This window comes from Electrophorus electricus, chromosome 17, assembly GCF_041902795.1.
Source record: "Electrophorus electricus isolate QZ-2024a chromosome 17, ASM4190279v1, whole genome shotgun sequence".
Classification (NCBI taxonomy): domain Eukaryota; kingdom Metazoa; phylum Chordata; class Actinopteri; order Gymnotiformes; family Gymnotidae; genus Electrophorus; species Electrophorus electricus.
In genome coordinates, this window is record NC_137513.1 from 8,737,768 (window position 1) to 8,762,708 (window position 24,941).

General features: G+C 41.6%; 2 protein-coding genes and 1 long non-coding RNA gene across 4 annotated transcripts in view; 1 reads left to right on the top strand and 2 right to left on the bottom strand.

Moving 5' to 3' along the window:
- Positions 1-14,178: 14,178 nt before the first annotated feature.
- kcne4 (potassium voltage-gated channel, Isk-related family, member 4) lies at positions 14,179-15,515 on the bottom strand. Its single transcript, XM_027025471.3, has 2 exons — positions 15,364-15,515; positions 14,179-15,105 (listed from the first exon to the last, which is right to left on the bottom strand). The coding sequence occupies exon 2, from the start codon at positions 15,081-15,083 to the stop codon at positions 14,520-14,522; it is 564 nt and encodes a 187-aa protein (XP_026881272.2). The 5' UTR covers positions 15,084-15,105; positions 15,364-15,515; the 3' UTR covers positions 14,179-14,519.
- Positions 14,849-19,088, top strand: LOC145651838 (uncharacterized). The gene is made up of 3 exons (XR_014117918.1): positions 14,849-14,987; positions 17,715-17,804; positions 18,948-19,088. It is a non-coding gene; the product is annotated as an uncharacterized LOC145651838 (long non-coding RNA).
- The window catches only part of acsl3a (acyl-CoA synthetase long chain family member 3a), a 28,252-nt gene continuing 21,482 nt past the window's right edge, over positions 18,172-24,941 (bottom strand). Inside the window, exons 8-15 of one of the 2 annotated variants that reach the window (XM_081700258.1) lie at positions 24,830-24,901; positions 23,510-23,649; positions 23,203-23,375; positions 22,806-22,880; positions 21,976-22,167; positions 20,921-21,035; positions 18,956-19,113; positions 18,172-18,362 (exon numbers count right to left, since the gene is read on the bottom strand). In XM_081700258.1, the coding sequence (XP_081556384.1) occupies positions 18,334-18,362; positions 18,956-19,113; positions 20,921-21,035; positions 21,976-22,167; positions 22,806-22,880; positions 23,203-23,375; positions 23,510-23,649; positions 24,830-24,901 (954 nt within the window). In that variant the 3' untranslated portion in view covers positions 18,172-18,333. Of the gene's footprint in view, positions 18,600-18,955; positions 19,114-20,920; positions 21,036-21,975; positions 22,168-22,805; positions 22,881-23,202; positions 23,376-23,509; positions 23,650-24,829; positions 24,902-24,941 lie in introns of both variants that reach the window. The other variant, XM_027025477.3, reaches the window with a different exon arrangement.

Below are 24,941 nucleotides of genomic sequence, written 5' to 3' on the forward strand. Positions count from 1 at the left end.
TGTTCTTCGAGATTATTTGTGCGCCCGACAAAAACTGAAAGGGACGCTGACATGTGTTTTATCTAAATTCATCAAGAAAAGGGCACTGGGGGTTTATAATAATCATGTGGTCCCCCCCCAAAGAGACAAACAAACAAAAAAAAAACCCACTCATTAAACGGGCGTTCCTCGGTAATTATGCACGTATGTTGAAACATGTTGCCTAACAACAGGCTCTAGTAGCTCTTGTGTACTGAAGCGCTCATTACAGATTCATCTAATGGAGCTGAGAGAACAACAATGTTTAGTGATTGGACTGACAGAACGTTAGCGCCCTGCTTTATGGTCGAGGGAGCTTTGCGTGGGCGGCAGTCTATTTAACTGATTTTTGCATACCTTTTAAAACGACAGACACATATACACTGTCCGCCCTTTTTCTACAAACTGCTTTGTAGAAAAAAAAAGATTCAGTCCCGCCAAGGAAGCTTTTTTTATATAGCGAATATGAACTAAAATGTTACGTCACTCACTTTCACCTCTCTGTCTCTGTTACTCACATACCACCGCCACCACCACATCAACAACAACAACAACAACACGCAGTACTGGCACACACACATTATGAACTTGTTATGGGACTGCTGTGAAAATCTGGAAATTGCCTGGCAAGTGATGACTCACGCATCCGATCTGCAGAGAGAGGGAGGTTTTCTGTGAGTGTGTGTGTTTGTGTGTGTGTGTGTGTGTGTGTTTGTCTGTGTGTGTGTGTGTGTGTGTGTGTGTGTGTGTGTGAGAGAGAGAGAGAGAGAGAGAGAGAGAGAGATAGAGTTGAAATCAGTGAATGTGTTAGAGAGATGGAGTCAGATAAAAAGTGCTCTTGATTTTGTGTGTGAATGAATGTGTACTTTTGATGTGTGAATGAAAGATAATATATAGAGAAAGCTTTCATATCTGTATAAATATAATGTGTGAATTTTCTAATTACTTCCTATAGCCGGTTCTGTCAGTAGGGTAACTTGACATGATACAATAGGGCAGCGCATGTTTCAGTGACACTGTCTCCTGATACTAAACCCTAGGGTTGCATGTGTGTCTGTGTGTATTTTTGGCTGTGTGTCATCAGATATTGGCATCAGAAGCTCTGACCAGTGACTTAAAACATTTACCCTGCATTCATTTCCCATTTTAAGCTAAGCATTTTCTTTCCAAGCATCTTCCACACACACACACACACACACACACACACACACACACACACACACACACACACACACCACTCCATTCCCCAGACATGGTTATCAGGTACTATTTTAAGTGAAGTATGTCATCATAGCTTTGTAACTTCTTACCTAAACACTTAATCAAATACTTTTTTCTTCAGAAAAAAAACAAAACTTCCTACATATTACTATCATGCAAAAACATGAACACTTCATGAATGTTGATTTAGTTATGCAGTAATGCATATGAAAATACTAATGTAAAAGGCAATAAATGCGTTCTGTGGAACCTATTGGTGTAGCATTCCTTTTCTGTAACACTCCAGTGTGCTCTGAGGTATGAGGGGGAGAGAGTGAAAGGGTGGTCTTGTGGTGGTAAATTGGATTCTGTCTCGGCCAGAGCTTTTGACGTCACCGTGTCTGCTGATCGATCTTATCTCTTTCTTTCTCTCTCCCGCTTTGTTGCTTTAGTTTGTGCATAACACACATTCTCTTTGTCTCCAAGACTCACTGCTAGTGTGTGTATGTTAGATGGGCATCCTCTGTGCACGCGTGTATGTGTGCATATATGTATGCGTGTGTATGCGTGATACTGTATGAATTTTTACATTTATTAACATACAAGGGTTGTACAGTGCAATTCACAAGTAATTGGTGTTATCTTTTCACTGAAATTGTGCGCATTCAATTTTCAATTACACAGTGATTAAGAGTTTAAGTGCACAATGTTGGCTGTAAATTAGGAGTGCTGGATGAGCTACACAGAAATCATATATATATACATCATAAATACATCATGTATACATCATAAATACATCATATATACATCATATATACATCATAAATACATCATGTATACATCATAAATACATCATATATACATCATGTATACATCATAAATACATCATATATACATCATACATACATCATAAATACATCATGTATACATCATATATACATCATGTATACATCATATATACATCATGTATACATCATAAATACATCATGTATACGTCATAAATACATCATATATACATCATGTATACATCATAAATACATCATATATACATCATATATACATCATATATACATCATGTATACATCATGTATACATCATAAATACATCATATATACATCATATATACATCATGTATACATCATAAATACATCATATTGGAATCACACACATCATATGTACATCAAGTTGGAATCATAAACAACATATATACATCACATAGGAATCACATACATATGAATATTTATTTCGTAGAAATATTAAAAACAGTATTTCATTTTGGGAATTTAAAAAAATCATGTAAAGTGACTGATGTTCCTCACTACTGGGAACACGGTTTGTATTTGTGCTCCATCTGCTTGTGCAGATATGACAGGAAGACAATAGGAGAGAGAACAGGGACTGAAAAGAGCCTGGCAGCCTGATTAAACTATGGACAAAAAGTACTACACTGCTATGCTACTATTTTGTTTAATTGGGTAAGTTTTTTAACCTTAACTGCTTTGCTGAGATAGTGTGCTATAACAGTAGCTAATTGTCTTTTGGTTTTTTTTGTTGGATCTGTAATATGTGAAGCGAAGATTTTACCAGGAGCAGATGAGTCCGTGTTAGCGCTGACTAGTTCACCTACCTTTTTTTTTTGTTACAGATAACACACTGGAGAACTAGAGAGCTGGTTGTAGCTATTTTGGCAAAGTTGCTGTTCCACTATTTCAACTTAGAAGATGCAGACGCTGTGGAGCATGGGATGAGATTAGGCTAGCATTCGCCTGTTAGCCTTGCAACTTAATCTATATTGTTGGCAGTGTAGGTCTACTTTTTGTGCGATTGAATTCCGTCTACACTTGACAAGGATTGAGATATTTGCACGGTCTGTTAGGCTACTCTCTTTTTTGCAGACAGCACGATCTACCTAGATAGGTAGCTCGCTTGGGTTAGTTGCAGAGATGCAGTAGATTAGCTAAAGTTCAGTGGTTTCACGTGGTTGTGTGTTCCAAGTTATACGAAGAGATATGAGGATGTATTGGGGCATGGATACTTCTGTAGATATGTACTGCCCGTATTTATCTTGACCCCTCATGTTGTTTGCCAGTCAACTCTGACAACACGGCTGCTGTTTGCATCATTAAAAAAGAACACTCCAACTCCCTTATGTTGATGTTATTTCTGCATGGCACTGCCAAATGACAAATTATTAATGATGTCCTGCCCTTACCTCCGCCCCTATATACCCTATATACTATATACTCTCCTGTCCAATCATGACACTTCTCATCAGAAATATCTGTTATTCCCCAAGCTGTCTTTCTCATAGGCTTTTTGCTTTCCTACAGTGGGTTCTACTTTCCCTCAAACACTTTCTCCACTCCACCCACCCCCTTGTCAAAGTCAAAGACAAAGTCAAATTTATTTATATAGCGCTTTTAACCATAAAGTAGCTTTACAAATGCTTGGATCCTGATCCCTAGTGAGCAAGCCAGTGTCGACATTGGCAAGCAAAAACTGTCTGGGCAGATTATAGAAGAAACCTTGGGAGGACCAAGACTCAAGGGGGAACCTTCCTCCTTGGGCTGCCCAGCTAATAAACAGTCCATGCTATGTTACACTATATATAGTACAGGTAGCCAGTTCAGTTCAGAGTCTCAGCTGCTCCACTGGGTCTGTTGTGGGCGAGCTTTTTCTGCATCCACTGGAATAGATGGAGGGGGAGAAGGAATTTGGCAGCACCAATTTATCTCCTGGCATCACCTGAATATTTTCTGGCTGTCACGGTACGGCCCCTCCCCCCGAACATCTCCTCGTGTGCGTGTGTGTGTGTGTTCGTCAATGTGGCCACGCCCTCCCTGTGTCTCACACCTGCTTCTCATTGTGTCATTATCATATATGTATAAAAGTCTGTCATTTACACCTTTGTGTGGTCGGTGTTCGACCCAATTAGTGTGTGCGTTGAGACGTGAATGTTATATGTGCTAATAAAACGTATGTTTATGTTCCATGTAACTCATCCCCGCATCCTGCTTGAACCTCCAGCATTACAGAAACGGCAACCGATGAAGGATGCCTGCGAAGGGGAGCAAGAAACGGAAGGGGAAGAAAGGAGGCAAACGCCCTTCCACAACCCACGCAGTGAGACCCTCCGTTATCCAGGCTCACCACATACTCCCACTACAGGGGAGGAGGCCACTGGGCAATTTTGGGGGGACCCTGAGTATGGTCCAGGGTTGGACTCTGCGGAGTCCCACAGACCTCCACCAGACTACGAGGATCAGCATGCGGAAGTGGACTCCGCTGGGTCCTACGACCCCTACAAGGACTTCTACGAGGGTTCCGTGGATTATGGAGATAACAGGGAGTGTAGCGTCATTAGTCTGTGGTCGAACTTGGGGTTCAACTATTGGGAGGACCCGTCTATGGACGAGGAGGGAGTCCTCTATGGGGATCCTCCCAACATCAGTGACGTAGATTCTGCAGACTACAAGAGCGACAAGCCTCTGGCACTTAAGATACCGCCCAAGGCTCCGCCTAGGAGGTGCCACTCGAGAGCGAGCAAACCATCCCATGTGGCACAAAGAGAGGCGACCGCGTTCGAGGAGGAGACTCCCTCCACTAGGGGCATACAACCCCGGAACCCGTGCACCCGTACCTAAGCCTCGTAGAGGCAAGGGGGAGGTGAAACCAGTGCCCGCCCCAGAGACAGGCAATGTAAGTGGTGCGCTTCCTGTAACAGGTGCGATGAAGTCACCGCCCCCCAAATCAGCAAAGGGCGATCCCCCACAGGCGGGTGGGACCCCGGCCCAGCCGACAACTGGGGGACAGCCCAGGGTTCCTGCTGGCCTTTCCGGACTCTTCACCAGACCTTTGTGTAATTTTGTACCTATCCCTGTCACTGTGTCTGTCCCCATCACGTTGTCTGTCCCAGTTGCTTTGTCTCCTTTGTGTCTGTGCCTGTGCCTGTCAGTGTGTCTGTCTCTGTGTCTGTCATCGTCCTGATCCCTGTCCTTCCCGTGCTGTCGTGCGTGCGCTGGCCTGTATGTATGTATGTTTATGTTCTATGCGACTCATCCCCGCATCCTACTTGAACCTCCAGCGTTATACTGGCATCACCCCAGAATCTTTTTTTTTAACTAAGGAGCAGGTCTAAGACAGTGTTGGCATCTTTAAACAGCAGACAGGTGCCAGTGATCAGATGCAGCTTTAGCGTGTGTATCTGTAACAGCATAACTAAAGGGGAGGGCTCGAGTCGTCATGTTCCTGGTGGCTGTTTAAGACATTGCATTCCACACACACCATTGGCAAAAGCCCAAGTGAGCGCGTGAAGTGGCCGAATCACAGTGCAGAAAATTAAATGCTTGAGTGTTTCTAGCTTTCCAGTAAAATGTAATCTATGGAATCACTATGTAGCACTAAAATCTAAAAGTGCAAGAAAAGAGATGCATCCTTTGTCAGTGGATATTACAAGATCATTAACTACCTAACCTGCAATAAAATTTCAATGACATTTTATGAAATCCATCATTTAGTATTTTCTAACAGTATTTTAGTATTTTCAGATGAGTTTCATCAATGACAGTTATGAATTCATAATGTAATGTATTGGCTAGTTATAAAAGGGGTCTAAGCAGATAATTACCAGTAGAAGAAGCAATACAAAAGACCACCATGCCAGTGGTCCAAAAAAACATAATGGCTAGGCTAATACAACAGGTAGGATGCAAAGTACCTAAAACTATACAAAGATGAAGAAGCTCATCGGGCCAAGATATCTGGGCCAGGAAAAATGGATGGACCAGGAAACTGCATTACCTTTCCTGAGTTATCTATACTGTCAGGGGGTAGTCCATTAGGCAAGCACCTGGTAACCAGCCAATGGAATGCCAGCCATTCTTCCTCACTGTTATGTTTTAGGCTCTCTGCATCCTAACCTTTTATGGCATTGTAAGTGCTGATTCCGGTTATAGGATAACTACTGTTCTTGGATAAAGTAGGACAGGTTGCTCCTGCTCTTAATGGTTTGTGAAGATACAATAAATTATTAATTCTGGTGTCTGAGTGAAATTGGTATATAGCCTAAGATTGCATGATATTAGGCTGCCTTAGGTTGATGTAATTCATACATCAACAATAGGGTTGTGTATCACATGTTTGATTGTTGTTCAGTATAAGTTATTTATATTCTTGACATGTCACATACATTTCCTTATATTATGTGTCATTTTTTGGCAGGCTAAAACAACAAAAAGGGTGTTACTGACCACTTATGTGCAAATTGTATTTACTGTATATCAACAAGTAATCTGGAGCTTACTGCTGTATCATTTAAAATGAGACTTTTATAGACTTGACAGTAGACAAAGCCCTGAAGCTCTGCTGTCACATATGAAGGGATACTAAGGTGGAAGTGGACTGCTGACTGCCTTCGGAGGGTCTGCCTCTGCGCCCACTCTGTCATGCTCATCACCGTAGGAGCCCAGTTTGTGCGAACAGGCGTGAGCAGAGTGCCAAGGGCATCCACACATGTCATGAGTATCCGTGCAATACGTTACACAGGAACAGACGCGTGCTCGTTTCAGTGTTTCCACACTAAAAGTAGCGATTTTATCACTGGTTTTAGCCTGGCAGACTAAAAATGTTGTGTTACTCCGCAGTTCTCCCTGATTGTGTTCGTGCGAGTGCATGCAAGTGTGTTTGCTTGGGGTAAGAAGTGGGGGTTCGTGTGCAGACCTGATTTGGATGTTTTCTGACAGTGTGTGTGTATTTATGCTTTGATTACTTTACAGCTGGAAGCACAGTCGTGATTGGTTTCAGGTTGTTTTACTCGGTTGTGTCACTGATGTGAACAGGAACAGCCATCGCAGTCATATTGCCTCCCTGCCCTTCCTCTGTACTCCATCTTATCTCCATCCACATTTATCAGCATGTCAGTCGTTCACCTCTGCCTCCCACAATTCCCCTCCTAGACTCTTTCAGTCACTTCAATTTGGTGTTCCTTTTGTCTGACCATTGTAAACACACACACACACACACAAACACAAACACACACTCTTTGTGTATGTTTATTGTTTTGTGTTTATATAAAATAGCTGTGAACTCCAGTACGGTATGGTTGTGTAAATGTCTCCTTATTGTCTCTTTCCTCTTATCATCAACTGTTTCTGTGTCTTTTTCAGCTTTTTTGGCCTCTGCTCATTCCTCATGCTGTAGGGTGGGTGTGTGTGTGTGTGTGGGGGGGGGGGGGGGCGAGAGACAGTGAGAAAGGGAGAGGAAGTAGGAAACAGACAGACAGAAAGAGGGAGAAGGAAAGAGAAAGAGAGAGTGTACATTGTTGTTTCTGGATGTAGTTTAGAACTGTAGGAGTGATTTGGGGAGTCACTGAACACTCAGTCGAATTACACACATACGAAAACACACATACATACACACGAGCCTCTAACATGAGCAAAGAAAAGGAAATGTCAACAGGAGGAGAAGAAAAAGACGCACGGATACACAAACTTCTCTTCAGCTAGTAATCACTCTTCTTGAAATGTCCCATGCTGCTTCCAACATGCTCATTCATCTCTGCAGTGGTGTTTCCTGTTGTAGATTAATGTTGTTAAACAAGTCTGTGCTGTAAAACTTTTGGAAAATTCTTCAGAATGTTACTTGAGCATCCTGTGAGGCTGGCGTCCCCGGTCTGTGCAACAGCTTTGATTTTAGTATATTTAAAGTATATATAGTATATAAAAATAAAACTCTTTCTTTATTTTGTTCCTACAAATTACCATTTTATAAGATGTTTAACAACAACAACAATAACAAATATAAATATTAATTATGTATATGTTATAATGTATAATGTATTTAATCATATTTAGATTTAGTTTTTCTGGATTCAAATTTACTAACGGTGATTAAAGGGAAGAGAGAAAATGTTGAAAAACTGACAAAAACCCTAGCCAAAGTGAATTAATTAAAAAAAGAATTCTAACAATAAAAAAATGATATATGAATGAAGGCTGAGGTCAGGTGGCTCTTATAGGTCACACATACATTGAGCTCCAAAGCGCCACATAGGTGTATATATCCACAGAGCACAAAAGCTCCACCACATAGGTGTAGACATCCACAAAGCTCAAAACACATTAGTCAAAAATACACAGAGTTCAAAACCCCCACCAACCAGGTCTAGATATCCACAGAGCACAGAAACCGCCCCCCCCCCCCCCCCCCCCAGATCTAGACATCTGCAAAGCTCAGAAACACCACTACAATGGTCATAAAAACACAGAGCTCAAAAACACCAGATTCAGATAAAAACAAAAACTTAAAAAGCCCTGTTAAAGATCAATAAACTCTTAATGAGAGCTAAATCTGGCCACTCATAGTAGAGGAGACAAGCAAGTCAGTAAGTGAGGTTACTAAGTGCCCACAGAGAGAGGAAAAAGGAAACCACAGAGACCAAATATGTCTGCATAGAGAGAGAGAAAGATATTTGAGGTGCAGTGTAATGACTCATAGGTCAAACCTTGTGTGTGTGTCTGAGCCTGAGAGTGTTTGAATCTGAATGAATTTTAAACAAGCCTCTGAACAGTTATCCACCAGCTTTTAATTTTTGGCAGTGAATGTTAAAAACTATGAAAATTTGAAATGATTTTCACCCCCCACCCCACCATGTGTGTATGTATATGGTGTAAAGAAGCATATGAGTATGTGTTAACACGCTATGGATAAACACAGAGAGATACATACATGCACACACAGAGAAGTTATTTGCTTCTCTCAAAACTCGTTGTCTCTGGTTGTCATGGTGATTTGAGAAGGTGGAGCCTCCCATAAGAAGGTAAAATGAGCTGAAATGAGGTGACTGTCAGTCAGTAACCCCCAGCAACAGTAACTATCAACTTCAGTAACCTTGGCAACAGCACTGTCCTATGTCAAAAGAGGACAAAAGCTTAATGGCTTAATGCAGGGCCAGGCCTCTGTCTTTGGAGGTCAGAGTCTGATTTGGTGGTGGCAAGTCTGCAACACCTCACAGGCCTGAAACCAAATACAATATTAACACAACATTGCATGTACAAAAGTGTAAAGTTTTAAAAAGTTATGAGTTTACTGATGAATGTGGCTTCAGTGCAAACATTCTGTGTGCATTTATTCATTCAAAGAGCTAAAGGCATAGATTATGGCTAATGTCCGAATCAACATCGGAAATTCTTATTGGTGTAAATTTAGGCGTAGTATGGGGTCTAAGAAACTGTCCATAAGTGCCTTGGACTTGATACAAAGGTAGAAAAAGCTGCTATAGTATAAACCCCCCAGCCACACAGTCTGCTGGGATTCAGAAGTGCCAGCACCATTCCTAAAGAAGAGCACGTTCTGTAAATCATACACCATCAGCATGTTGGCATTGTCTTCTGCGAAGGGATTTGTACCAAATAAAGAAAGAAACCAAACCCTGCTACAAATATAGAGATGACTTCTGATTTCAGCTTTAAATAACTGTTGTAGCATTTTTTGTCTTTTGTCTGTGTGTTTTATGTTGTTTTGGTTTATGTCTGCTGTTTTTGTATTTAACCCAGTCTAATACTGGATGCAGTCTAAGAATATTCATCATGTATTTCTATAGTATGCAACAGAGACAGATTTGATTGTGCTCCTCAGTTTTTTTTTTAAACTCCTGAGAGATATTTCTCTTTTTATCTGTGTTTGTTTCTCTCTTTCCCTCTCTCTCTCTCTCTTTTCTTCCTGCCTCTCTGTGTGCATATATTACCAGCTATGTTAGCAGTAATGAGCAGGGTTGTGCAGAGAGTGTCAGAACAGACACAGTTGAAAAGAACGATCAGTGCACCAGAGGATGAGTCATCCTCAGTGAATATTTTTAGAACACACACACACACACACACACACACACACACACACACACACACACACACACACTTAAGTTCTAAACTGTAAAGCACTCAGCATTAGCTGATAACTATGCATCATATAGATTAAAAAACACAATTAAAGGCAGCCTTACATGAAGCCAGCAAGCAAACACGAGGAACCAAGGTACTAGTTGGGTCATGTGTTGGGGTGGGAGGGGGGTAGTCCAATCTGGGTGTGGTTGACACTTACCAAAGAAACAAGGCCACCTAAATGGCTGTGTGTTAGTTCAGCATGGTGGGTCCTAACCCTTAATGCTGGGGTTAAGGGGAAGTGGGGCAGGGGAGGAGCTATGGGGCAGATAAACCCCTTCTGTGCATGGTGGCCAGACCCACACCTTTGCATTTCCCAGCCACCCCTAAAATACTGGGGCTTTCAGGGTTCTAAACTTTCAGGTGTGTTCTATTATACAATACTGACTAAAAGGAAGTTGCATATTCTCTGGGCTTTGCTAGACATTCAGTATATTCATGATCAAATCAAATCAAATCGCCATAGATAAAATCAGGTTGCCCCATTCATTCTTTCCCAAATATAATGTTTTATTAGAAATAGAGGTGAAGCAGCTATTAGCTTCTTGGAAAATGTATCCTAAATAGTTCTAAAACATCAATCATGAACACTGCTAGTTATTTTAAACATTCATTATAGTTTTAAAATTTGTTCGAGCACAGAAACACATGTACACACACAGACATGCATACATTTGCGTGGCCTACTGCTACACATACACATTTTCTTTCTGCACCCATCACCATAGAAACACTCAATAGGTTCAGAAAGGGTGAAATTGGAAGTGAGTCTATTGTAACTGTTGTTGCTGTCATTGTTTGTGATGTCTCTCTGGGCTGCCCAGCGTGAACTGAAGGAAAGAGATCTATTTAGCGCGTTGAAAGTATATCCATCGTAACCTCATATCCTGTGCTTATTTATGTCCCACATTGCGTTTGAGACTGCTAAAAATATTGTTATTGATTTGTGATATTGATAGGACCAGGCAACTTATTTAGCTTTTAATTCAATACCTTTTAAAAATCAATATAGAAAAGTCAATATTTGGGTATCAAGAACATGAGCTTAAAATTATAGCAACAGCGAGCAGTGATAAGATAAAGAGTTTTTCAAAGCTGACAGAGAGCGTTAATGTTACTATGATACACACTAGTGTGTGTCACAACTCCGTGTCTTCTTTACGTGTGTGACGGTGGCGGCACAGAGGGAGCAGGACGCGTGTCTGAAGGAAGGTGCTCTTTATTATCCATAACTAAAGATACATGTAGGTAACCACTGAACGAAAACAGAAGGTGAACGGACTCGGCGTAATGAAGACCGGCCAACCGTGACAATGTCCAAGTGTCATTGCAGTGGAATTCTGTTTAGCTGTATTTATATATTTTGAGAACAGGAACAGCTTTGCCCTATATATAGAACCCAAACAGAGAGAACAGAATATTTAGCTTTGACTTGCACTCATTGTGTCATTGAAGGAATTTCGATGGACTTTCATCAAATACAATGCATAATTAATCAGAGACAGTACACAAAATGTTTGGGGGAAAGAAAAGAACACATCACACAAGAGGCACATCTGTTCATCAAATGTTGGAAGAGGTTTACACTGAACTCAAAGCAACACTCTGAAATATCTGGTTTTGAAGAACATGAACATTACCCACAAGGAATAGGTGTAATACTTACTGAGATGTCTGCAGTTAAAGTGTATTTGCCCTTTACTATGAGAAATTCTTTGTGAAATTTGTATAATCCATGTCATCTCTTCTAAGGTGATACGATGGAGATCAGCGAGACAGAAAATATATAGAAAGGAAGAGAAAGAGAAATATTGAGAGAGGGAGAAGCAGAAAAGTAAAGGGGACAAGGGACAGGTCAGCGAAAAGATAATCTCATGAGGTCGACAGGGGTGGTGACCGAAAAAGTACTAGAAACTGCAACAATGTATTTAAACTTGTTTCAGTTGATTTTGTCCGTCCAATGAGAAGAGAAAGCAGTCAGAGACAGTCGGGTCAGGGAATTGGAGAGAGACAGTAAGGAAAGAGGAGAGAGAGAGTTATGGAAGAGAGACAGCTAGAGGAGAGGACAGAGACAGTCGGGTCAGGGAATTGGAGAGAGACAGTAAGGAAAGAGGAGAGAGAGAGTTATGGAAGAGAGACAGCTAGAGGAGAGGACAGAGACAGTCGGGTCAGGGAATTGGAGAGAGACAGTAAGGAAAGAGGAGAGAGAGAGTTATGGAAGAGAGACAGCTAGAGGAGAGGACAGAGACAGTCGGGTCAGGGAATTGGAGAGAGACAGTAAGGAAAGAGGAGAGAGAGAGTTATGGAAGAGAGACAGCTAGAGGAGAGGACAGAGACAGTCGGGTCAGGGAATTGGAGAGAGACAGTAAGGAAAGAGGAGAGAGAGAGTTATGGAAGAGAGACAGCTAGAGGAGAGGACAGAGACAGTCGGGTCAGGGAATTGGAGAGAGACAGTAAGGAAAGAGGAGAGAGAGAGTTATGGAAGAGAGACAGCTAGAGGAGAGGACAGAGACAGTCGGGTCAGGGAATTGGAGAGAGACAGTAAGGAAAGAGGAGAGAGAGAGTTATGGAAGAGAGACAGCTAGAGGAGAGGACAGAGACAGTCGGGTCAGGGAATTGGAGAGAGACAGTAAGGAAAGAGGAGAGAGAGAGTTATGGAAGAGAGACAGCTAGAGGAGAGGACAGAGACAGTCGGGTCAGGGAATTGGAGAGAGACAGTAAGGAAAGAGGAGAGAGAGAGTTATGGAAGAGAGACAGCTAGAGGAGAGGACAGAGACAGTCAGGGAAAATGAGAGAGACAGTGAGGAACGAAGAGAGAGACAATGAGGAACAAAGAGAGAGACAGTCAGGGAAGAGGAGAGAGACAGTCAGGGAAGAGGAGAGAGACAGTCAGGGAAGGGGAGAGAGACAGTAGGTGGGTGGGTTTACTGAGAGGGAATATTATTAAGATATGAAAATGCTCTGCATGCTAAACCTGTAGATACACCCTGTAGATGTAGTTAGAATCCAAATTTCCATCTACACATAGTTGACCATGCTCCCCTGGTTAGCCTATGGGATAAACAGGGAATATCAGTATTCTACTGTGAAGTTTTACACACTTAATCTTTAGAAGTAAAATTTACCACAGTGGAATATTCGAGGATCCCTTTGGGCCATTTCCTTTGACAGGAACACTGCAATGTCATTACCACCAAGTTTAATTAGCTTCACTATTCAGGCGAGACGTTTCCTAGCAAAAGGCAAGCAGACAAGAAACAAAAATCCCTCAGTTTAACTTTCAAAGTGAAAGAGCAAGAAGGTCAATATGTACAGCGTCAAAAAAAGTATTCCTTCCTCACAAAAAGTGAGGAATGTTTTTTTTGGAAGCTGTCCCTCATACTTCACTTTACAGAAGTTTCCATTTCACTCTTCATTTGAGAAATGAAGCAGGAGGAGAAGAAGAGGGGATTTCAAACATTTCATCCTTCATCCTCCACATTCCCGTATATGGATGATCAGGATCGTAACAAGCTGGTTGCTGTTGCAGTTAAAACTGTTCTTGGACCTTCCCCAGCGTCCTCACCTAAACCTCTCTTCCGGACAGTGAATTTTTCATAATGATCTGAGAGCGGTTATGTCGTTTCATAACTTAAAATGAGTATTCAAATTGGACTATACTGTATCCGTATTGATACTTAAAGCTTTTTGATTAAAAAAAAACTTTAGCAGCTCTTTGCTTTCTATACATTTCTGAAACTTTATTAGTAGGATGCGGCATCACAGGCTAAAACGTGAGGATTTTAGCACCCTAGAGTAAAACATATGCGTTTATTATGCTTTGTCAGAGCTTAGATAGGGCTACTTATCGTCTGTTCAAGGTGCTGTTTCAGCCGTTCGTGATTTGGGGGATTATGCTTTTAGAAACCGATTTGAAACCTGTGTGCAGGTGTTGACAATGAGACAGTTCGAGACCGTACACAAGTGCTTGGACTGCCACCTGCTGTAAAACTCGAGAGATGCGACCAAAACAGCCATCGAAACTTCATGGGCTCATAAAAATATTTTATTTCGTTTTTGACGAGCTGACAATACAATACCCATTTTAAATAAAAAATATCAGCGTTATAAAACCAATATATACAGAACATTTTAAACAGAATTTGCAGGATCTTTAAATGTGTAAAAATGTTGTTACAAATATTCTCCGTCAGGAGGAGGACACTATAGACAAAAAGCGAAAGTTATTAGAACACGTTTTGAATTTCAAGTGGCTCCCAGGTTGGTAGCGATGCCAGTCAGCCGTCCGTACGGCCCAACGGGGTCAGCGACCAAATGCATCGCCTGCAGCAGTACTTTAATGATCGCGTAAGACTCGTTAAAACAACTTTATGCGTTATGTAATCGAGACACAGCCGGGTGTTTGGAACTCATAGCGCCGCTTTGATCCGGTGTGCCGACGGAGACTCCGTGCGACGGATACGTGGGTCCTTCTCCGCGTCCACTCTCCGACTCCTCCTCGATAATGAAATGGACGTCGGCGGACGAGCAGAGAGAGCTCACGCTGCTCTGTTCGACGGAGCAAAGCGCGCACGCAAGGGGCGAGAGAACCCTGGCTTCCAGCGGGTTACCCGTGCACCGGCCGGTGCCTGGCGCTAAAGGGGACTGCGCGGAGGACGCGGGCACGGCGAAGCTGTGTTTCTTCTGCCTGGCGCCCCACTCGCGCTGCTCCTCCTCGTGCAGCAGACGCGTGAACAAATTCGTCCTTCTCTTCTCGCGCCTCTTGGAGCGCACGTAGCCGAACATGACCCCGACGAGGAAGACTCCGTAGAAGGACATCACGATGAGGATGTACAGGTACGCGTTACCGTCGCTGCCGTAAGACTGGGAAGAGCTCGTCGCCGTCTGGGGCGAGTGTTCGGGAGGCACGGTCGCATTCCCGGCGCTTTCCATCGTCAACAGGTAACGACAGTGGCTGGAAAGCAAACGCGAAGACTTCAGAACAGTAAGCTAACTGTAAGAAGAATACGTTTAAAAACAGCTGCTACATTTGGGACACGTTTTTCTATGTCAGACAAATAAACAAATCTGAAATGACAAAAGTAATATGAAATGGCATACACAAATAGTCATTTTAAATATTTCATAACACTTAAATAGCAATATTTCTGCATACTTCTGAAACATGGAAGTACGAAACATTAAAATCTATTACTGTTTTTCTTCTACTCACCGGCTGTTTTAGGCTTTCTTTACCACTTCTCGATAGTTCTCAATATTGTTCGCTTCGTGTCTCTTTGGATTCTAAAGGCAGTCTGAGCTGTGAGCAGTTTTAAGTAGCGACCCCTAAGTGTCACATATCATGTGAGGACGTCTCACTCAAAAAAGTCATTTTGTGGAAGGGTGCCAAGCTTTCTGGTATCCACGCTCCAGAAGGAACCGTGACAAGATGATAGGTCGAAGACATTGTCCCACTCCTGTCTTGAGTCATAACTAGAGAGTTTTTACTCAAACATGTATTTTGTGATGTTCTATGATTTCCAAGTGCGCCATACAGCCATAAATGGAACATTTATATTTACGTGATTTGGCAGACGCTCTTATCCAGAGCGACTTACAAAAGTGCTTTGTCATTTACTCAGAATTATACTTTGTTTTGGCTGGCTTAGTAGTAGATATATAAATACACTTTATATTATTTACTTATTTATATATGCTGCTTTGACTTCCAGCAAGGGAAAAAAAAAAATAAAAATAAAAATATATATATATATATATATATATATACACACACACACACACACACACACACACTGGGGTGACCATTATGGAAAAATACATGAGTGTCATAACTCTTGACAGCAGTGACTTAGTTACTAAAGTTGTGTCCAGCATGGAATTACATTGTTGTTAAGAAAATAGGTAAACATCATCATCATCATCATCTTCATCAGCATCACCATATATATAAAATTAGTGAAGTCCATTTGAGGACAATATGAAAACAATGACCAAGTTAACAGGACGCATTTAAAGGAAAGACCTTTATTTCAGTTTGAGCAGTTTCAAATATAATTACAAATAAATAAATGGGGATACTGGAAACCAATGCATAAAATTAGTATTTTCAGGTGTGGTCACTTCCCTCTGCCCTTCGCTACAACTGGTGTCAGAAGTGGCGTGGTATAGTGAGGCTATCAGGCATGTATGCATGGTCAAAGTAATTCAGTTTGTTGTGAGGGGATGTGCGAAGCCCAGTGTGATCTCCTGCTGAGGGGTATAGGTGTAACACTGGATGAGAGGTGGATATGCGAAGGACCCACCGAAGATTCAAAATGTTTCTTGTTCCCTGAGCAAGAAGGCACTGTGATGGAAGCCATCACCCCCTGAAGGGGAGGGTTGTGTGATAGAGACTGTTACTCAGGAAGATAAATACGTGTTCTGGCTGCTATTCCATAGAGTACCCTTTACCATCAGGAAGCCCTGAGTTTGAAAGGAGTGGATACTGCTCATGTCTTTGCTACAGGTGGGATCTCCTTCTCCCAGCCTGATTGAATAATCATTATCACTTATTGCAGAGGTATTCAAATCAGAGTCCTCAAGGTCCAGATCCTACAGGTTTTCTATCCTTCATTAACCAGTCAGGTGTAACATAAACGTGGCCAACCAGTTACATTAGTCAATTAATCAACTACAAGTGATTACAAAATCCAGGACTGAATTTGGATTTGAGGTCCAGATTCAAATAGCACTCTGGCAATGGTAGTGGAGGTGATACATAGGCTATTAGGATACATTTCATTAGCTGGAACACATATACAACTTTTTTATGATTACATGGTCTATGTTCCCTTGGTAATTTTAATTTTCTTATTTGATAATAGAATTCTCTTAAGAATAAAGTAGGAACATTCAATTGGCATTTTTTAAGCAAGTTTTCTAGTTTTTCCCAAAACAGTAAAATAAACGTCATTGTCATGTCATTTTTCATCTTTCAGTGATGTGGTAATTTTTTTTTTTTAGAAAGAAACCAGGTAAGAGAACACAAGATGTGTGTGAGTGTAGAAACAGCAGAGTGCTAAATAGTTTAGTGCAAAGAGTTAAAAACATAAGGCTCGGCTTTTTATGAGACATGGGGGTGTACAACCACATCCATCAAAAGTACCATGAAAGTTACAGGTTATTTTGGGGTAGTATGCAGTGAAATCCAAACAAAAATGGGTCTTGTGAAGAAACTGAAGACATCATTTGTAACATTTGTTACATGGATTTAAAATTCTTAACATGCTTTGAAGAAAAGACTGTGACTCATAGCTGAATTTCAAATGCGAAACCTACCTATTCCATGAGTTCACATTAACATTCTTTCACGATTGGCCCCTCCTAGCATCCTGTCTCCATGGTGACCCTCTCTTGAGTCTATGTTTTGCTTTGCTTGCTTGCTCTGCCCCTCGTTTGAGTTTCCCTGCCTTTCATTCGTATCACCTGTTCCCCTGGCTTGTATAAGCTGTGTTTTTGTTGTAGCCTGCTTCCCTTCTTGGTGTTCCATGTATTTTTGTTTCTTGTATTTACTACGCTTCCCAGAACTGTTCGTGTTGACTGGGACCCTGGACTGTGATTATGGCCCTGATTTTGGATTTGCCCCTAATAAATCTCACTCTTCTCAGCATATGCGTGAGTCTGCCTCGTAATCGCTCCACATTACACTTTCATAGTTAATACATGTTCAGAACTACAAACAGGAAAAGCTATTTTCATCTCTTAATTTATAGCCAGACAAAGGAGAAAATTGGAAGGAGAAATCCCAGCTGACTACAGGTTACTTAAAAATTTAAGCCACTTTGTGTGCTAGGCAGATCTTCTTGTTTTATATATAAGTTCAACTTGTACAACTCTTTTCACAAACCCAAGGATGCTTATATATGTATGAACATATATGCTTCTGGAGTCTACCATTCAAGTGTGTATGACTGAGGCAACTTTACTGAATGGTCAGTATTTTTTGCTAATTTGTAAAATATTCCCAAGACTACAATGTATGTAGTATTGATACATGTTTTACAGACAACTCATTACCTGTTACAAACAAAAACAAGAATTTTGTAAGAATATATAATTATATGTATACAAACATTCTGCTTGTAGCTCTGTTTGTGCCAGAGAGTTGTGCAACATGACCAAGTTTCATGTTCACAGAATCCAGTCATCTCTGTCCTGAATGTGGTTGGAATACTATTGGAGGAAAGAGATAATTTATATGTCACTGGGCCCAGATTCATCTTATTTCAGTTGAGTCTTGTTTAATTTGGCATTATTTGCCGCCATACATCCTCTCGATGTCATGCTGGTAATAGGTTTTGATCTCTTTGCGTTTGAGTTTGAAAGCATCAGTTACAAGGCCTGTCTCTGGGGTCCAGGGCTCTGCGCACAGACAAATTTTTTGTGGGATCTCAAAACGCTCCAGCTGGCCTAATTAAATATGAAAGAACAGGAAATACACAGTCAAACAAATAGAAACACTTTTTTTCTCTGAACCCCCCCCCCCCGAAATCCTAAAATAAATGTTATAAGGAAGAAAATTTGTTTGTCAGGTAAATGCTTTAAAACAGTAACGAACTATTTCCAAATATTGAACATTATTCTAGCTGAGTTGTAGATGTTTTAGTTTTTAGACTTGCAAGAGAACTGTTATGAAGTTAGTATTTACTCTAAAAGGTATAGTAATCAGTAATCAGTTATATTCTGTATTCTTTATATGTGATGTTTCCCTCTGACATTGTGATTGAAGCACTGTGTGCTGTGCTTTTATTGCGACAGATAATCACCTGTCAATGCTGTGTCAGTGATGGTCTTAAGCACCTCCTCCTCCATCACAGGATTATTGCAGAGCTCCACCCATGTGCCATGGATTCCCTGCTCATTTGCCAGCACTGTCAACCGCTGCTGATTGGGTACCACAAAGCCAATCACATACGACTCCTCACTGCGCCATCACAGAGAAGGAAGAAAATGTTTCTGAAATAGGCTACACTCTCAGGATTATGCTATGAAGAAGCCTTTGGTTTTACACTTTTGTGTGCAAGGGTTCCTTGGTGGAGGTTTATATATGTAGGGTACATGAATCTATGAGACAATTTCATTAAATAATATGGGTCAGTTTAAAACAACTCTGTGGTGTCTCTGCAACACTAGTACCCACATTTGTGACTGCAAAACTAGCATTGTGATGCTAGGGAAATGACTAATGCTACTGCAACGTTCAGAATAACACAGAATAATATACTTCTAATATTTTATTATAATTTTTCTCATACATGTCTCACACAGAATGGGCAGTGTAACAGGCAATACAACACAAACTATTTCTAACCTTCCGGTATATTTTTTTCAGTTACACATATGTGAAAACACTGACCTTTGCTATATTTTTCCACGAGGTGCAGGACATGGAAAATGCACAGACACCATTAACTGTGCATTATGTTCATATTACGCTATGCCTAATCACATTTTTTTTTTTTCTACTTGTGTGTCAACAGAGTAATATACAATATACAAACATTATTTCAATATACAAAATATTTCCCTAATACTGTAAGCCAGTCTAAACCCAGTCATGGGACATGACATTTTTCTCTCCTGTCTCTCTACCACTGGTATTTCAGCACTGTTCTTTCTTGGTTTCCATCTCTCTGGCAGACTTCATTTTGTATCTATTCGTAAACAAATGTCCTGCACTGCCCTGATCAGGTAAGATGTCCCTCAAGGTTCAGTTCTTGGTCCTCTCCGTTTTATCACTGATATTATTCTCTTCACTTATATATTTGGTAACACAGATGAACCAATATAATACTGAAGACATTAAAATCAGATTAAAGTCAATACAAGGTACACCACAGCTCTCCTATGTCAATAATTGATTTATTATATTATGTTCAATAATTGATAGGTTCCAGTTTATGGATGGGTTGCAGCGTGTGGATAGGTTCCAAATCCTGAAAGAAATTACTCTTGATTCCAATACCGCTTTCCAGAATTCCAGGTTTTTGCACTTTCACTGATGTCACTATTACACTCTCCCATAGTGTTTCCAATTTTGCTCAAGTCTCTCCCATAGGCCAATAACTACAAGAACTTTAATTCAGCCCCACAACATTGCCTGACTGGCTTATCTAAACATGTTGTGCCCCCCCACCCACCCACCCACACACACACACACACACACACACACACACTCCCAAGTAGTCAACACACATCAAACCAATGCTTCATTGGTTCACTGTACCAACCAAAATATTAATAAACTATTTACATTACAGCTCTGTAATGAAGTTATCACTGTATCTGTGTGAGAGTTTATCCTTGCCCCATTTCAAGAGTACAAACTTAACTTTTCTTGCATCACTATCACTTTTTACTTTCTTAAAGCTCTCTATTTACTTTTTAAATAATCGCTGTTAATACTGTTGCAAAGAGCATTATGTGTGAAAATGGAACTATTTAAATAACAAATTAATAAAAAGGATGTGCATACTACATCAGCCTAATTTACTCAGCTGTCTTCCACCTAATAAATCACAGTGGATGGTGCTGATGTCCACTGTTTGAGTTATAACTACTCTCATAATTGGTCATTTTATGTCATAATACCTGTTAATCAGCTGTATTATCAAAGCTTCACCCTTAATATGAAGACCAAATCCTGCCCAGTATAAACAGGTCTGGTTTTGCTGTTGGCATAGATACAGGGATAAATGTAAATAAATTATGACACGTTGTTGTCAAGGTACCTGTTGGCGTAGGCACATATGTTGTCGATAAGGGGGCAGTTTTTCAGCACTGCCTCTACCTTCCCCAGAGACACATACTCCCCTGCCTGCAGCTTCACCAGGTCCTTCTTACGATCTGCACACACACACACACACACACACGTACTTGTATTATTATATTTATAAGGAAAAAGCACTGGACTAAATGTTTGTTTAATCTTATAACTAACCTGTAACCTCACCGTAACCCTAACGTCTAAGCTATAACCTAAACCTGTATGCCTAACCCTAAACACAACTATAGCCACAGAACCTACAAACAAAGTCAGCAAAAATAAATATTCAGATTTTAAAAACAAGACATTTTGTTCCTTACAAATGCAGAAATATCGACACATACGTTCTGGAGTAGATGGACAGAGCCACACTTTTGCAAGAATGGAATGTCTACCACACTGCATGCAGCTCACTGCAGTTGGCAAACGTAAAAATAAAAAATAACTAAACTAAAAGAAATAAGTATAACTCCAAAACGAAGACACGGCAATGAACTGTACAGGCTCAAGTGCCCCTGGTCTCTGTTACAGTTCTTTTGAGAGAGAAAAAGGCTTTAAAAGGAAGTGGCTGATTGTTATATCTGGGAAAAGAAAAACATTATTCACTGCTGTCGAAGAGGTGGAAGAAGGTCACTGTGCCCTATAAACCTCCCTTCACTCTTTCTCTCTCCCTTTTCCTCTTTCTCTCTATCCTTCTTTCTCTCTCTCTCTCTCTCTCTCCCTCTCTCTGTGTGTCTAGGAGTTTCCTGACTCCCTATAAAGTGATGTTTTGTGGCTTGCAACACGACAAGCACTGGCTACCAACTTCTATGTTTGTCAGCTCTGAGACTATACAGAGGCTACATTTGTGTGCTTAGACACTGTATCTGCCAGTGCCCCAATGTCTGCTCGACTCCATAGCTCAGCAGAGCAGTCTCTCATATATGAACAGCAATAAAGGATAGGTCAGATTCCCTTTCGTTCTACAACAGATCATAGCAATGCCAAGCAGCTGTGTCAGTAAGTAGGACTAGCGCTCACCAATGATCTTTAGGCAGCCATCTGCATGGAATTCGCCAATATCCCCAGTACAGAACCATCGTTGGCCATTCTCATCCACAAAGAAGTCCTTCTGGTTCACCGTCTCGTTCTTATAGTAACCCAAGGTGACATTGGGCCCACCAATCAGAATTTCTCCTCGTGGACAGGGCTTATCCGTGCTCCGGTAGCCTCCTGAACAGAGCGGAAGAGAAGAGAGAAGATTAGGAGGACGAGGAAGAGGAACAGGCCAACTCACCTGTTCGTCAAACCACTTCAAAGTGAGGCACCAGAAACCGCAGCACTGCAATCTGCTTTTCTTGTTCCCGCTGTGTTATTGATCAGTCTGAACCCAGACTGTCACTCAGCCCTCTATCAGGGAAATGACTGAACCCCCCGACGTTTAACGTAGCGCTTAACACAATACGTGAGACAGGCAGAAGATGAAACAACCACAGAAAAGAATAGAACACAGACGCTAGAACACTTTGGAACAGAATTGAAATAACAGAGTGGAGTGATGAATGAGAAGAGAATGAGTATATGAAGTCTAGGGTAGGCAGTGAGACGGCAGTGATGCAGACCAGAGCAACTGCAGCTCCTCAGCCTGGCTTTCCTTACAAGGCCAAAAAGACTGTAATTGTTTCTCTGTCACTTTCACTTCATCACACTTGCCTCTCTTTCCCTGTGATTACACTGTGCCACTACCCACGCCCGACCCCACAACTCTAGACGTAATGCATGAAGCACTGGTAAACTCTGTGACAGGGGTATTTCAAGGATGAATAGAGGTGGATGTTGTGTGTGTGAGAGAGAGACAGAGAGAGACTTACCCTCCACCCAGTCCTTCAGCTGGATCTCACAGCAGACCAGAGGTGCTCCCACCCTGCCTGTACTATAGTCCCAAACTGTGATACACACACACACACACACACAACCACACACACGACACACACAAAACACAAACATGTTTCAACATGCACACATGCATGCTTATTCACTACCCCACCCAGAGCATATGCATGCATGCACCCGCACGGTCAGTAACCATGGTTATTACTGTATATTTAACAGTATATATAACCAGGATTATTACTGTATATTTAAGAATCAAGAAAGTGGCTAGCAAACTTTGTTAAGAATGCGAAGCACAAGCAGACACCGGAGACATGTACTGCACATGTACGTTCGCATGTACTGCATGTGATGCTGATGCTGAAGAGTACCCACGATGGCTGATGGTGCCAGCTCCGCATGTCTCAGTGAGGCCATAGCCCTGACCCACAGGGCAGCATAAACAGATGTTCATAAAACGCTGAGTCACTGCAGAGAGGGGCGCACCACCTGACAACAAGACCCGTGTACGGCCACCCAGCAACGCCTGCACCTTCTGGAACACCAGCCTGCACACGTAGAGAGAGAGAGACAGAGACAGACAGAGTCCACATACTGGTTGAAAGACTGCATGTACGCTGAGTGTTACTTTTCCAAATGACACACATGTACATGTGTTTATTAATGTACATGTTTTACATACTTGTCACAGAGGGGAGTGCTATAGCCTTTAGACAGCTGCTCCATCTTATAGTTGTAGGCCAAAATAAAAAGAGTCCTCTGCACCACCCCCATCTCCTGCACTTTCTGCATCACATTCTTATAGATCCGATCCATGATCTCCTAGACAGACAGAAAAGAGAGAGGAAGAGAGAGAGATGGTTGTCCGAATATTGCAGCTGCACCACTTTGCTCCAGACATAACAAATGACATCACCTGAATAATACACAGACGCAGACACACACCACGCGCACACTAGCTGCAACAGGCCTATTCTTTGTCTATGGGGATTTGATGGCTGATAAGATCTAGGTCTGCACAGTTTAAATGTCATCAGGAAATGTCACACAGTGAACCATGAGCCATTTCACGATTGGCAAAAGAGGAAGATTTAATGGAGAAGAGAAGAGACCCCAACCCCCAAACTCTGGCCTTTTTGGTCCATACACAAAACAACCAAACAGAAGAGTAAACAGCAATGAACAGTTAAACAAAGCAAAACTGTATGAAAATAGTGACTTGAAAACAGTCACAGAGAGACAAAGAACAGAGCTCCCAGGCTAATCGAGTTAAGGGTATAGTAGGCTGGATAGTTTGGCTTTCTCAGATGCAGGATGACGTTGGAGAGGTTTTATAAACACTTGTCTAAGTGCTCCCTGTCTAAGTGCTCAGCTGTTTACTCAGCATGCTCTTTTCCAAAGGTTCTCCAAATGTTCTTAATATGGTTCCTTAGATGTTGTGCTAGGAGTGGTGTCTCCAACGCTATATGTGAGAGAGGGCTTATATCTGTTCTATATTACATATTAACCCGGAGATTCAAATTTACCCACATTGGGGTGCAGTGTGTGTGTGTGTGTGCGTGCGTGTGCGTGTGTTTGCGTGTGTGTGTGGGTGGGTGTAAGGATGAATGGGTCAAAAGGAAAACCACAATGGGCTTTCTCACGTTCTGTTTACAGCTGTGAATCGTTCCAGACATCCGATTCTCCAAATCCCAGAGAGAGACAAGAGACAGTGAGAGTGAGCAACAGTGAGAAATGGCCACAGAGACAGAGAGACACAGAGACAAGACACAGAGACAAGACAGTGACGCTGATAAGCATTGACAGAGAGAGAGAGAGAGAGAGAGAGAGAGAGAGAGAGAGAGAGAGAGAGAGAGAGAGAGAGAGAGAGAGAGAGAAATGGAGAGAGAGAAACTAAGAGAGAAAGATGAACAAAGGCACAGAGTGAAAGAGAACGAATGCAGGAGCAAAGCAGGAAGAGAGAGAGGCTGAGAGAACGTGAACTAGTGAAAGAGGCTTGTACCGGTACGGCCGCCATTAGAGTGGGCTGCAAAACGCTGCTGTCTCCCTTACTTCCCTTCTTGATCATTGTGGACTAGAGGGATAATGGAAAAATTACATGGGAATTTTGTTTA

Excerpts from the sequence above, each read along its gene's own strand:
- kcne4 (XM_027025471.3), bottom strand. The coding sequence starts at position 15,083 with ATGGAAAGCGCCGGGAATGCGACCGTGCCTCCCGAACACTCGCCCCAG.